Below are 14,468 nucleotides of genomic sequence, written 5' to 3'. Positions count from 1 at the left end.
TTTTTATTAAATAATTTCTTGTACTTGTAGGATTTTATAATTCGTTTTTATTTAAACTTTTTTTTAAAAAAATAATATTTTCTCTTATAATATCTTTCTTTAGTATCTTTAAAGATGAAAAATATACAAAATATTTTAAAAAGAAAAAAATACTTTCAAATAGCTTTTTACAATTATTCTTTGTTTATAGAATTTTCAAAAATTAAATTTACTATCAAATATTTTTAAAATATTATAAAAAGAGACATACAAATATAATTGTAAAAGGATATGTAATAGTAATTTTCCTTTTCTTAACTCCTATAAAGAATAATAAACTATATTTTTGTAATAATTTTCTTTTTTTAGTGTCCAAAAAAATGTAATAATAATTTTTTTTTCTAAATTTTTTTAAATTCTAATAAAAGAGAATTGTAATATATTTTTGACACATGTCATAATCTTAATAAATTAATTGACACATGTCGCGATCATGGTTCATGCAATAAGATAAATTAATTAACTTCATATTAAACAAAAATAATAAATTAAATTTATTTTCACAAAAAACTAATAAACAAAATAAATTACATCACTTAAAAAGAAAAGGTTACTTCGTCTGAGAGACAGAGAGAGTCACACGAATTGGTGGTGGGAATCTGAGAAAACTGATCCGCCATGTAAATGAGAGGAAGAAGATGAATTAGAAGAAGCAGAAACATCCATGGATGTCAAGGGCAAATAGGGAAATTCACCAAGTTCTTGAATAAACCCTTCGAAATCTCCCATACCATTCAAGAACCCTCCGGAGCTCTCACCAACACCGTTGTTACCCTTCCAAGTCAACGAAATCTCTTCCATCTCTGAGTTTAAGCAGAACCCTTGATCATAATGTTCCGATTCTCTTAGTTTCTCCGCGTTGGTCATGTCTAGGACCTGACGATGAGTATCTCTTCTTGGCTTTGTCTTGGAAACGCCATGGTCTTCTGGTTTGCCGGTGAGGCTTTGCACGAGCTCACGGAAGTTGGCAACGTCGGTCTTGATGATCTCAGGTGCATATATGTGAATGATACGTATCTTTGGCTTTGATTTGGTTATTGAGTATGACTGTTTGTGCATCGCTAGGGCTGATGATGAGGTTCTTCTGCCCTTGAAGATCGTGGCTTCCATTTTTGGAATTATTAGGGTTGATTGTTAGAAGAGAGAAAGATGTGGTTGGTGAATTTGATAGTAAGTGGAGATATGGGTAGGTTATATAGGAGGACAAAGGAATATGGTTATGCATATATATATATATATATATATGAACAATGAGATGTAGGGAAATAAATTTAAATCATTCCTTTTTCAACTTAAATACTTGATTTTTGGCAAAAAAAACTTAAATACTTGAATATGGTTATGCATATATATATACGAACAGAAGATGTAGGCAAATAATTTAATGGATTGTTGATATTTTTGTAATGACCAGAACCCATTTCGTAATCAAACAAACATATATACAAAGTTATAATCATCATCTAAATTCAAAGGAAATTTTGGGTCAATTAATTTAATTACATGTAGTTATTAATTATGAGAAAATGTGTAAGTAAGATTTTTTTTTTTTTTGTAAGTAAGAATTACATGTATGTGTAAGTATACCTCCCAAGACATGAAATAGCTGAAGCGCATTTTGTTAGAAATTAAAGAACATAGTGAAGAACAAGAGAGAGAGAGAGTAAAGAAAGATAATCTTATTCCCTTGATTAATTTGCTTATGAGAACATCTCATATATATATTGGTTACAAGTATGGTAAATGGTAGATGAAATATGATAAACTAATAACCCATTGTTTAGAGACCTTAACCCACCATGCATGCTTGTCCCTTGTAGTGGCATCTCCATTGTCTTGAGGCCTTAACCAACCATGCATGCTTGTCCCTTGTAGTGGCATCTCCATTGTCTTGAGGCCTTAACCAACCATGCATGCTTGTCCCTTGTAGTGGCATCTCCATTGTCTTGAGGCCTTAACCAACCATGCATGCTTGTCCCTTGTAGTGGCATCTCCATTGTCTTGAGGCCTTAACCAACCATGCATGCTTGTCCCTTGTAGTGGCATCTCCATTGTCTTGAGGCCTTAACCAACCATGCATGCTTGTCCCTTGTAGTGGCATCTCCATTGTCTTGAGGCCTTAACCAACCATGCATGCTTGTCCCTTGTAGTGGCATCTCCATTGTCTTGAGGCCTTAACCAACCATGCATGCTTGTCCCTTGTAGTGGCATCTCCATTGTCTTGAGGCCTTAACCAACCATGCATGCTTGTCCCTTGTAGTGGCATCTCCATTGTCTTGAGGCCTTAACCAACCATGCATGCTTGTCCCTTGTAGTGGCATCTCCATTGTCTTGAGGCCTTAACCAACCATGCATGCTTGTCCCTTGTAGTGGCATCTCCATTGTCTTGAGGCCTTAACCAACCATGCATGCTTGTCCCTTGTAGTGGCATCTCCATTGTCTTGAGGCCTTAACCAACCATGCATGCTTGTCCCTTGTAGTGGCATCTCCATTGTCTTGAGGCCTTAACCAACCATGCATGCTTGTCCCTTGTAGTGGCATCTCCATTGTCTTGAGGCCTTAACCAACCATGCATGCTTGTCCCTTGTAGTGGCATCTCCATTGTCTTGAGGCCTTAACCAACCATGCATGCTTGTCCCTTGTAGTGGCATCTCCATTGTCTTGAGGCCTTAACCAACCATGCATGCTTGTCCCTTGTAGTGGCATCTCCATTGTCTTGAGGCCTTAACCAACCATGCATGCTTGTCCCTTGTAGTGGCATCTCCATTGTCTTGAGGCCTTAACCAACCATGCATGCTTGTCCCTTGTAGTGGCATCTCCATTGTCTTGAGGCCTTAACCAACCATGCATGCTTGTCCCTTGTAGTGGCATCTCCATTGTCTTGAGGCCTTAACCAACCATGCATGCTTGTCCCTTGTAGTGGCATCTCCATTGTCTTGAGGCCTTAACCAACCATGCATGCTTGTCCCTTGTAGTGGCATCTCCATTGTCTTGAGGCCTTAACCAACCATGCATGCTTGTCCCTTGTAGTGGCATCTCCATTGTCTTGAGGCCTTAACCAACCATGCATGCTTGTCCCTTGTAGTGGCATCTCCATTGTCTTGAGGCCTTAACCAACCATGCATGCTTGTCCCTTGTAGTGGCATCTCCATTGTCTTGAGGCCTTAACCAACCATGCATGCTTGTCCCTTGTAGTGGCATCTCCATTGTCTTGAGGCCTTAACCAACCATGCATGCTTGTCCCTTGTAGTGGCATCTCCATTGTCTTGAGGCCTTAACCAACCATGCATGCTTGTCCCTTGTAGTGGCATCTCCATTGTCTTGAGGCCTTAACCAACCATGCATGCTTGTCCCTTGTAGTGGCATCTCCATTGTCTTGAGGCCTTAACCAACCATGCATGCTTGTCCCTTGTAGTGGCATCTCCATTGTCTTGAGGCCTTAACCAACCATGCATGCTTGTCCCTTGTAGTGGCATCTCCATTGTCTTGAGGCCTTAACCAACCATGCATGCTTGTCCCTTGTAGTGGCATCTCCATTGTCTTGAGGCCTTAACCAACCATGCATGCTTGTCCCTTGTAGTGGCATCTCCATTGTCTTGAGGCCTTAACCAACCATGCATGCTTGTCCCTTGTAGTGGCATCTCCATTGTCTTGAGGCCTTAACCAACCATGCATGCTTGTCCCTTGTAGTGGCATCTCCATTGTCTTGAGGCCTTAACCAACCATGCATGCTTGTCCCTTGTAGTGGCATCTCCATTGTCTTGAGGCCTTAACCAACCATGCATGCTTGTCCCTTGTAGTGGCATCTCCATTGTCTTGAGGCCTTAACCAACCATGCATGCTTGTCCCTTGTAGTGGCATCTCCATTGTCTTGAGGCCTTAACCAACCATGCATGCTTGTCCCTTGTAGTGGCATCTCCATTGTCTTGAGGCCTTAACCAACCATGCATGCTTGTCCCTTGTAGTGGCATCTCCATTGTCTTGAGGCCTTAACCAACCATGCATGCTTGTCCCTTGTAGTGGCATCTCCATTGTCTTGAGGCCTTAACCAACCATGCATGCTTGTCCCTTGTAGTGGCATCTCCATTGTCTTGAGGCCTTAACCAACCATGCATGCTTGTCCCTTGTAGTGGCATCTCCATTGTCTTGAGGCCTTAACCAACCATGCATGCTTGTCCCTTGTAGTGGCATCTCCATTGTCTTGAGGCCTTAACCAACCATGCATGCTTGTCCCTTGTAGTGGCATCTCCATTGTCTTGAGGCCTTAACCAACCATGCATGCTTGTCCCTTGTAGTGGCATCTCCATTGTCTTGAGGCCTTAACCAACCATGCATGCTTGTCCCTTGTAGTGGCATCTCCATTGTCTTGAGGCCTTAACCAACCATGCATGCTTGTCCCTTGTAGTGGCATCTCCATTGTCTTGAGGCCTTAACCAACCATGCATGCTTGTCCCTTGTAGTGGCATCTCCATTGTCTTGAGGCCTTAACCAACCATGCATGCTTGTCCCTTGTAGTGGCATCTCCATTGTCTTGAGGCCTTAACCAACCATGCATGCTTGTCCCTTGTAGTGGCATCTCCATTGTCTTGAGGCCTTAACCAACCATGCATGCTTGTCCCTTGTAGTGGCATCTCCATTGTCTTGAGGCCTTAACCAACCATGCATGCTTGTCCCTTGTAGTGGCATCTCCATTGTCTTGAGGCCTTAACCAACCATGCATGCTTGTCCCTTGTAGTGGCATCTCCATTGTCTTGAGGCCTTAACCAACCATGCATGCTTGTCCCTTGTAGTGGCATCTCCATTGTCTTGAGGCCTTAACCAACCATGCATGCTTGTCCCTTGTAGTGGCATCTCCATTGTCTTGAGGCCTTAACCAACCATGCATGCTTGTCCCTTGTAGTGGCATCTCCATTGTCTTGAGGCCTTAACCAACCATGCATGCTTGTCCCTTGTAGTGGCATCTCCATTGTCTTGAGGCCTTAACCAACCATGCATGCTTGTCCCTTGTAGTGGCATCTCCATTGTCTTGAGGCCTTAACCAACCATGCATGCTTGTCCCTTGTAGTGGCATCTCCATTGTCTTGAGGCCTTAACCAACCATGCATGCTTGTCCCTTGTAGTGGCATCTCCATTGTCTTGAGGCCTTAACCAACCATGCATGCTTGTCCCTTGTAGTGGCATCTCCATTGTCTTGAGGCCTTAACCAACCATGCATGCTTGTCCCTTGTAGTGGCATCTCCATTGTCTTGAGGCCTTAACCAACCATGCATGCTTGTCCCTTGTAGTGGCATCTCCATTGTCTTGAGGCCTTAACCAACCATGCATGCTTGTCCCTTGTAGTGGCATCTCCATTGTCTTGAGGCCTTAACCAACCATGCATGCTTGTCCCTTGTAGTGGCATCTCCATTGTCTTGAGGCCTTAACCAACCATGCATGCTTGTCCCTTGTAGTGGCATCTCCATTGTCTTGAGGCCTTAACCAACCATGCATGCTTGTCCCTTGTAGTGGCATCTCCATTGTCTTGAGGCCTTAACCAACCATGCATGCTTGTCCCTTGTAGTGGCATCTCCATTGTCTTGAGGCCTTAACCAACCATGCATGCTTGTCCCTTGTAGTGGCATCTCCATTGTCTTGAGGCCTTAACCAACCATGCATGCTTGTCCCTTGTAGTGGCATCTCCATTGTCTTGAGGCCTTAACCAACCATGCATGCTTGTCCCTTGTAGTGGCATCTCCATTGTCTTGAGGCCTTAACCAACCATGCATGCTTGTCCCTTGTAGTGGCATCTCCATTGTCTTGAGGCCTTAACCAACCATGCATGCTTGTCCCTTGTAGTGGCATCTCCATTGTCTTGAGGCCTTAACCAACCATGCATGCTTGTCCCTTGTAGTGGCATCTCCATTGTCTTGAGGCCTTAACCAACCATGCATGCTTGTCCCTTGTAGTGGCATCTCCATTGTCTTGAGACCTTAACCCACCATCTTGTTTCTTATTGCTTCATTTTTACACATTTGATCCCCTCTTAACCAAATGATCATGTTGTAATTTCTTTAAATATAGCTATTTTTATATATTTTACGCAATGTTGAAATATTTATGTTCTGTGTCTGTTTGTGCTTATGATAGATAAATGCAGGTAGTACTAGTTAACTGATTAAATTAATAGATAAGTAGGATTCCACAAACTTGGCCCCATGTAATGCACAAACACTCAACAAACTTATGATTGTTTTTCCCATGAATAAAATATTATTTTATATATTTATATATTGTATGGTTGATGGTAGAGATCCACCTTTGCATATACTAAAATCTGGACTTTTAATTTGCATAAGTTCAATGTTTAGCCTAAGTAACCGCAAAAGAATATATACACATGCACTAACGATTAGCTTGAGTTTAAATTAGAGAGATAATAAAAGGATTTCATCAGAACAAAAAGAAAATAATTTTTAGCAAAAACAAAAGATAATCAGACAATAATGTAGAAAAGTTGAAGATAAATGATAAAGTGGAATGCGAAGACATGGAGATGGCATGACTCTTTGGTGACTCTCACTTATCTTTTACATTTAGTTGTCTCACGTCCTTCTTCTCATAATGCACGAGGCAGTTTCACTTCCTTGCGTCTATTTTAATATTCTTCTTCTTTCTTTATCAAATTGCGACTACAAATAAAACAAAACTTAACACCTTTTGATTTAGCAGAAACACAAAACTTGAAGGAGTAATATTTTACTACTTTAACAAATATTATACATGTATATTATCTAGAACAAATCGAAATCTATACACAGCAAGTTCATTACTATATTTAGTGATCATCCACGAATTAGAAGAGAATATACCAATATGCATAGCTATATATAATACTCTCTCCGTTCCTTAATGATATATTTTTTAGAAAAAAAAAATTTGTTTCAGAAAGATGTATTTTTTGTGTTTTCTATGAAAAAAATGTAAACTTCAAAAAATTAATTGATTTTATTGAATTACTATTGGTTAAAAGTTATTGAAAACTGAAAATTAAAGAAAACGATACATTTATTATGGTAGTTTAATGTGTTTTCTTAATTTGTGTGAAATACCTAAAAAATCTATTTTTATGGAACGGAGGAAATATATATTATCTCGTAAATATCTCTTGCTCTCTGTGTTGCCAACTTTGATAGAAGATAAATTAACGAAGACAGCTAGCGATTCTATATTGTATATGCTAAAAACCTAATTTTTTTTTTTAAACGTTGTGTTTTTTATTGAGCCACATGGACAAAAAATCCATAGTATTACAAAAAATCAAAGCATAAAATCATACCAATAGGTATGTCAAGGAAACATAAACTTGTTAATTAAAGAGGACATATACGTGGATCGATCATCTTTATTATACACATGCTAAACCTTAAATAAAACCTTAGATATTTATTGCACAATCTCAGTTGGGTTTATACCAGGTTCTAAAACGCGGCGCCCAGAACCACTTAGTCGCCGGAAAATCGTTCATCGGTCTCCGGCCGCCGTGATTTGGTCTTAATCGGACAAAAGCTCGGGGATTTTAAAAAACTTCAGATTTGTTCATATAAACTTAGAAATCAGAGGTTTTCTAGTAGATATATCTATTCTACCTATATATACAAAGGGAAATAGAAGAAAACAGTGAAAAAAATGGGAACAAAAAAGAAACAGTCGCCATGTTAGGGTTTGCGTCGGATACAAATGAGGAAGAAGATGAATACCAAATTTCTATTTTACCCTCATTAATGTTTTAAAATTAAAAACAACAAAAATAACCCAGCTTCAGGTTCGAACCCAGGCTCATTGTACATGGTTAAAGCATGAGAACCACTACGCAATAAAGAATCTTATGGTTATACTTAAAATATCTAATATATATCTATAAAAATCCTAAAACTAGGTCCCGATTAATCTCCGCGTAATTCCCGATTTTTTCATTAGGCGCTAGGCCCGGGGTTACCGCCCGACTAGCGTGTAGCGTAGTTTCGAAGATGGGGTTTATATATTAGTTAAGCTATATAGAGAAATAGAGTCAATGGTGTATAATTAATAGCCGTCGGATGTAGACGTGATAGGAAAGTGATCTAAGGGCTACAATAACGAGAGAGAGAGACAGAGAGAGAGAGAGAGAACTGAAACATAACAGATAGGGTCTGCCGATTTGGTTAGAACTCTGTACAAATGCGTGCGTCAGGGACTCAGAGTTCGAACACACGAGTCTTGTGCTCTCTTTTAGATTCGGCCCACATGCGGGCAACTAAGCCGCTGAATGTCAGACACGTGCACATAGCTAAGCCGTATTGGCTGTGGTCCTCCATCGTATTTGCTTGACGTGGTTCGCAGTTCTAATCTTTTTGTACATTGCTCTTAGCTGGATGGAATGTGGACCCCCGACAAAGAAAAAAAACATTTTTCTTTTGTCAGCAAGTATGATTTCTTATGGGGAAACAATAATGAGTATATTGTTTGATATATCATATCTGTTTAAGCGGATATATCTACGTTATCAGATTTTGTTATGTTTATAACCTAGGGTGTCACTGGTAATCATCGAGAAACATTAGGAATGATTAGGAAAAGAATGAATTGAAATAAAATTTTGGGATACGTTATCAGATTTTGTTATGTTTATAACCTAGGATGTGACTGGTAACCATCGAAGAACATTAGGAATGATTAGGAAAAAAACGAATAGGAATAAAATTTTGGGAATGATGAAGAATGAGGGTTCTTTATCAAAATTAACAAGGAACAAATTTGCATTATAATTCTCTACAAAAAAAAGGAATGAGAAGGAATGAAAAAAAAAAAAAATATTCCTCATAAATGGTAACATTTTTTAAAAACGTTAAAGAATGTAGTGTTTCTCTTTATTCTCTTGGTTACCATTCAAATCCTAGTTTTTTGTTGTTTTGGCATACAGCTAAACGCATTAAGTATTTAACCAATATAACGGTCTAGTTAATTTCCTTTTCAAAATATTTGTTAAAAAGGCCTAAGTTTTATTCCTTCATCAAAGGAAATTGATGTAATAACTAATAAGAGGTTTCCCATGAACTATGTAAACTCAAAAAATTGGTAAAACAAATTTATCTTCCTTCTTACTAACTCTGTTTCCGAAAGTAAGATTTTCTAAAGTATTCACGCTTATTATGAACTCAATAAATGTTTATAATTTAATTTTTCTTTTATTTTATTATACATTTTCCAATAATTTTTTACCAATAAAATTTAATCAATTTAAATATTTTTCATTTAATATATTTTAAAAGCATAAAAAATACCTTAAACATATAGAAAATCTATCTTTGTGGAATAAGTAAAAAATATAAAACATCTTATTTTCGAAAACGAATGGAGTATTATTCTCTTGTGCATAGCCGGTGTTGAGGATATTATCCATAGAATTTTTGCACAGAGCCCATAATTTTTCTATAAATTTTAAAACCTATTTTTCTGTTATTGTTTTTTTTTGTCAATTTATTGTATTAAATCCCAATAGGCATATTGTTTTACAAGCAGATTAAGCTAAAATACAAAAAAAAAATCCCAAACAAAGCCTGAAAAATATAGAATGATGAATGCATGTGATCCATGTGTCTGCCTCCGTGGCTTTGTTGTTTCCAGAACCGAGGTGAGAGGAAGCGTCGCCAGAAAGCTAGCCAACTGAACCGAACCGTCAATCTCCAACGTCGATTCGCCTGAATCTACTTGCATGCTCTCCAAAGTCCAACCTTCACTCGTCGCCGATCAGCTAGAACATCTCTTCCAGTCGCTAGAGTTAAGACCAAGGAATAGCTATAGAGTGAACGAGATAAAGCCTTGTTAGAATGCTGCCGATAGAAAGCTCCAACTCTTCTGACTTTTCTCCAAATCACCTAGGCATAATCCAAAACTCAGAGACTTGATCTTTAAAGACACTCCACGTAGCTAAAGCGAAGATTGATTCCTAATCAAAGCCAAGATCCAAGGTTTCTAACAAACCCAAAAAATCTGAAATTAATAGTTAATATAAATATTTTGAAATATATATAAATGTTTCAATTATAAAATTTAATATTTGTGGTGATATGATAGATACAAATAAATATTAAATTTTTAATAAATGCTCTAAGTACTTTATAATTTGCTCATTGAAATAACAAGTCTATTCTCTATAAGGTAATGCATATTGTTTACAAATGATATTTGTTTTCATGTTTGATTTACCATTTTATTGTTATTTTATCAGTTTTATGTGTGATAGATTAATTTTTATTTAATTTAGATATTTTCTTTATGTTTTGTTATTTTTTACTTTGATTATATCTGAACCGAACCTGAATCCGAACGATATATTGTTACTTTACGGATTTTAGGATGTAATACAATTTTGAACCGAATCCGAAATGTTATTATCTGAATCCGACCCGTACTAATAAAATTTGAGTGTGGGATCTAGGAGCGTAAACCCGAAAATCCCGATTTGAATCTGAACGGGTACCCGAACGCTCATACCTAATTTTATCCCACGGATTCCAAATTAGCCACCGCTAAAGAGTTGAATTTGATGAATCTCAAAATCACTCAAAAACTAGAGTTAGATTTGTACAACGTATAAAAAAAAAATGAAAAAACTATTTATCGACTGTATGAAAAATATATATTACTGATCTCTTAGCTTATACAGCTACGATGAACAAATGGAATAAAAATACAAGTGAACACGAAAACCATTTATATAGCTTTGATGTATGAGACTTGGAGCAAGAGCCGGTCCTGAGATTCACGTATTCACCAATGCCGCAGTCGAAAAGAGAAAAAGTGGCTGATTTTCTATATTTTTCTAAAATATTGGCTGTTTTTAAAGGCTATATATTAACCTGCAAAATTTGAGGCTGCAAGCGGATGCTTGCTTTGCTTGGCCTTAAGGCCGTCTCTGCTTGGAGCTCTCCTCTCCTTCTCATTTGTCGTTTCTTTATAACTATTCGGAGAATGATCGTAATTATCATGTTGTCGAGTCTTTGAACTATTAAGTTGAATTCTTAGACAAGGTTTGGAGTGGAGTGAAATCTACTTCCAATATATTTCGCTTTCTAAGTATTGTGATTGTTTTTCTCGCTGTAAATATTAAGTTAGATGAGTTTTTAAGAAATCTCTTCCAACTTCAACAGGAAACATTGTTCTTAATAGTAGTGAATGGATAAACCACATCGTTGATGATACTGCCAGCCTTAAATCCTGCCTAAGAATACAATGGCGTGAGAAACAATCAAGATCCCTCATTGCAGTCAGCGTCACCCGAGATCACCGTTACCAGTCTTATGTTGATGCTGGAGGTCCGATGTGGCTTGATGCAATCATTTGACATGAAGCTTCCTCTTAGTATGTGAGGTTCTTTTCCTCATCCGCCCTAATCTGCGGATTTGACTTGATGGCACCTACTGGTGTTGCAGTCTTCTCTTTTATTTATCTTTTGCTTTCCCTTTTGTTCTTTACTCTGTTTTATTTTTTATTCCCTCTCAATTCTCTGTTTGGAGGTGTGTGTGTGTGTTTTGTTTGGAGGTGTTTTGTACTTATTGAATTTGAAATAAAACCAGCAAGAAAGAGAAACACTCAAGGTCCCTAGCTAATCCTTACCCACATGTGTGTGAGAGCCCAGCGTACAGGCCTCATTAGTAGTCTCTGTGAGAGTTTTAACCAAATCAGGCCCATTTTATATATACGGGCTTTATGAATCAACAACGGGAGCAATAAAGAACCAGAAACTGGGACAGAAGCTGAACAGATAAACAAAACACAAGTGATTTGTCCACCTTTCATTTCGAACTAAGTCAACGAGCTTATCTGTTATTCTCTACATAACAGAAGGGTAAAACCGTAAATATAAAGCGAGTTTTTAAAAAACACGTGTTTGGTTCCAAGGTGCTACTTCTCTCCGCTCCTAGGGTTCCAATCTCTACACTCCCCACAACAACTCCTTGTTGGTAATCCAATAAAACTCATCTCTCCATTTTGATTTTTTTTTCTCCCCGGAGAAGACGATGAAGGCGTCGATGAAGTTTCGCGAAGAGAAGAAGCCTCTCTTCAGAGCAAAGATCCCTCTGAGCATCATAGGCCTACCGTTTCAATCCGGAATCGTCGCCGGAGAATCCAAGGAACTCAGCCTCAACCTCTCCACCTTCTTCGAATCAGGCCCATCTCTCAAGATCGCTTACCGCCCCAACGACTCATACAACCCTTTCTCCCTCATCGTCAAAACGGGAACCGGATCTTTCGGCTCCCCGATCTCGACCTCCATGCTCATGAGCGCAGAGTTCAACCTCCTCGGCCAGCGAAACCCTAGCTTCATGATCCACTTCAAACCCCAATTCGGCGACTTCTCGATCAAGAAATCACACTCCTCGTCTCGGTTCGACGCGAATAGTCTCAACGGATCGGTCTCGGAGGAGGATCCGTCGATCGAGGTTGTGGATTCTCCGGCGAAGGTGACTCTTTTTCCGTCGGCGGCTTCGGCTGGAGACATCGCTGGGTTGTTGTCTGGGGTTGAGGTCGCGGCGAGGACGAGTTTGCCTGTGAGGGGACGCGCCGTTGTGAATTTCAGGTGGGGGGTTAGGGTTCCGGCGGAGATTAGACGGGAGTTTGATCCGACGGCTGTGGTTTCTCTGAGGAGGTTTCCGTTTCTGGTGATGGATAAGATTGGGATCGAACACGTGGATGGTAAACCCACGGGGGACACGGGTAGTGGTGGTGTTGATTTGGGGAAGGTGTGTTTGTTTATGGAGGAGCTTCGGTCGGAGAACAGGGAGTTGAAGAGAGCTGTCGAAGATCTCAGGGGAGTGATGATGTCAAACGTTTCGCCGTTCTCGCAGGCGACAGTAGATTACGGATCGCACTCAAAGCAACGTGAAGCTGAGAGGAGCAATAACAAAAGCAAGAGCAACAATGGTAGAGCAAGAGCTGATCGGTGGAGCAGCGAGAGGACGACGTCGGATTGCGGCGGGAAGAAAAGCAAGGAAGAGGGTGACGTGGCGGAGGAGCTGAAGAAAGCTTTGAAAGGAGCTGCTTAAAAAGCTTCTCGATGGTATTTGGTAATTGGCCATGTTCTCGAGAGTTTATTAGAATTGCACTTCATTCGTCTGCTTAATTTATCTCTGGATTTTGTATATATGCGTTAAGTTGCTGCTGGATTTTGGAAGATTTTCAGAACTTGTTTTGGATGATTTAATGCAATTGTAAGAGTTTTAGTATGAGATTATGTATAGAACTAGATATTGCTTGATTTGAATCAGTATAATATGTTGGCAGTGAGCTATGAGCTTGATTGTATTAGAAGGAATATATATGGATTTGGAATAGAGTTTGCGATTATGCTGATTAAACAAAGTGGGATATCTAGAAAGCTATCTGTTAGCAATTGATTAGGCACTATGACAAGGATTTTAACAAGTTCCAGTGGAGTTATTACTCATGTTCAGTCCTAACTGGAGATCTAGTCGTGTAGATGTTTAGTGTAGGATGAATATGAATGTGTGTTTGGTGATGATTGCTAGCAAGTCTGGTTGTACAAAAAGTTGGGAAGAAACATGTATTATTTGCTACGTATTTATGTGAACATCTGAAGGACTGTAAGAGTTAATATCCAGTTGAATTAGAATATCTAGCAAAAGTTCCGAGGACCATACTTGAATCCACCCGATTCGATCTCGTTAGCGGCCGCAGAAAGCGTATCATATAGTAATCACCGGCACCGGCAATACGATATACTTCAGTGTAGTGATCGTATTCAAAGAGGAAACAAGCTAAAAGAAGAACAAGCCTACATGTAAAATGCAAAACACGATTGCTCGTAAATTCCAAATATTTACATATCTGCGAAAACTGACTTCTTAGACCAATCTCTGCCCAAGCATTGAAACTAAGTTTATGCTGATGTCATTGTTGCATCACCACTCATCGAACATTGTTTGTTGTTGACCGGAACACATGCTTTTTAAAGTCTTTTAAGTAGATTTTGACTCTCGTTTAAAGCAGCGGATTTATTTGATTTATTTTTCACTTATTGATTTAAAGATGAGTTATTCTTGGATTCACCCTATAGGGTGAACCTCTAAATTCACCACATAGGGAGGTTCACCAACCAATAGAATTTTTTTATTTTAAATTTGATATCTTTTAAAAAATGAAACAAAATATTTGCAAGTTATATTATGTTTTTAAAATAAAAAAGTAAAAAAATAGTAGTTACAAAAAAAGGAATTAAAAAACAATATTTTTAACGTCGTCAGCAAAACATTAAACCCTAAATCCTAATCTCTAATCTCTAAACCCTAAACCCTAAACCCTTGGGTAAACCCTAAACCCTTGGGTAAACTCTAAACCCTTGGATAAACCATAAACCCTTGGATAAATCCTAAACTCTAAATAAAAACACT

General features: G+C 38.7%; 2 protein-coding genes across 2 annotated transcripts; one reads left to right on the top strand and one right to left on the bottom strand.

Annotated features, from left to right (window-relative positions):
- Positions 1 to 575: 575 nt before the first annotated feature.
- Positions 576 to 1,220, bottom strand: LOC106311081 (VQ motif-containing protein 25-like). The gene has a single exon (XM_013748315.1). It carries the CDS (start codon positions 1,147 to 1,149, stop codon positions 616 to 618), a length of 534 nt encoding a protein of 177 aa, XP_013603769.1. The 5' UTR covers positions 1,150 to 1,220; the 3' UTR covers positions 576 to 615.
- A 10,744-nt stretch (positions 1,221 to 11,964) lies between these two features.
- Positions 11,965 to 13,303, top strand: LOC106307551. Its single transcript, XM_013744537.1, has one exon. It carries the CDS (start codon positions 12,078 to 12,080, stop codon positions 13,101 to 13,103), a length of 1,026 nt encoding a protein of 341 aa, XP_013599991.1. The 5' UTR covers positions 11,965 to 12,077; the 3' UTR covers positions 13,104 to 13,303.
- Positions 13,304 to 14,468: the final 1,165 nt, after the last annotated feature.

This window comes from Brassica oleracea, chromosome C8 (assembly GCF_000695525.1).
Source record: "Brassica oleracea var. oleracea cultivar TO1000 chromosome C8, BOL, whole genome shotgun sequence".
NCBI lineage: Eukaryota > Viridiplantae > Streptophyta > Magnoliopsida > Brassicales > Brassicaceae > Brassica > Brassica oleracea.
The sequence above is the reverse complement of the archived record's forward strand: the minus strand, read 5'-3'. Positions and strand labels throughout refer to the sequence as shown.

Coding starts and splice junctions, on each gene's coding strand:
- LOC106311081 (XM_013748315.1), bottom strand. CDS start 1,149: ATGGAAGCCACGATCTTCAAGGGCAGAAGAACCTCATCATCAGCCCTA.
- LOC106307551 (XM_013744537.1), top strand. CDS start 12,078: ATGAAGGCGTCGATGAAGTTTCGCGAAGAGAAGAAGCCTCTCTTCAGA.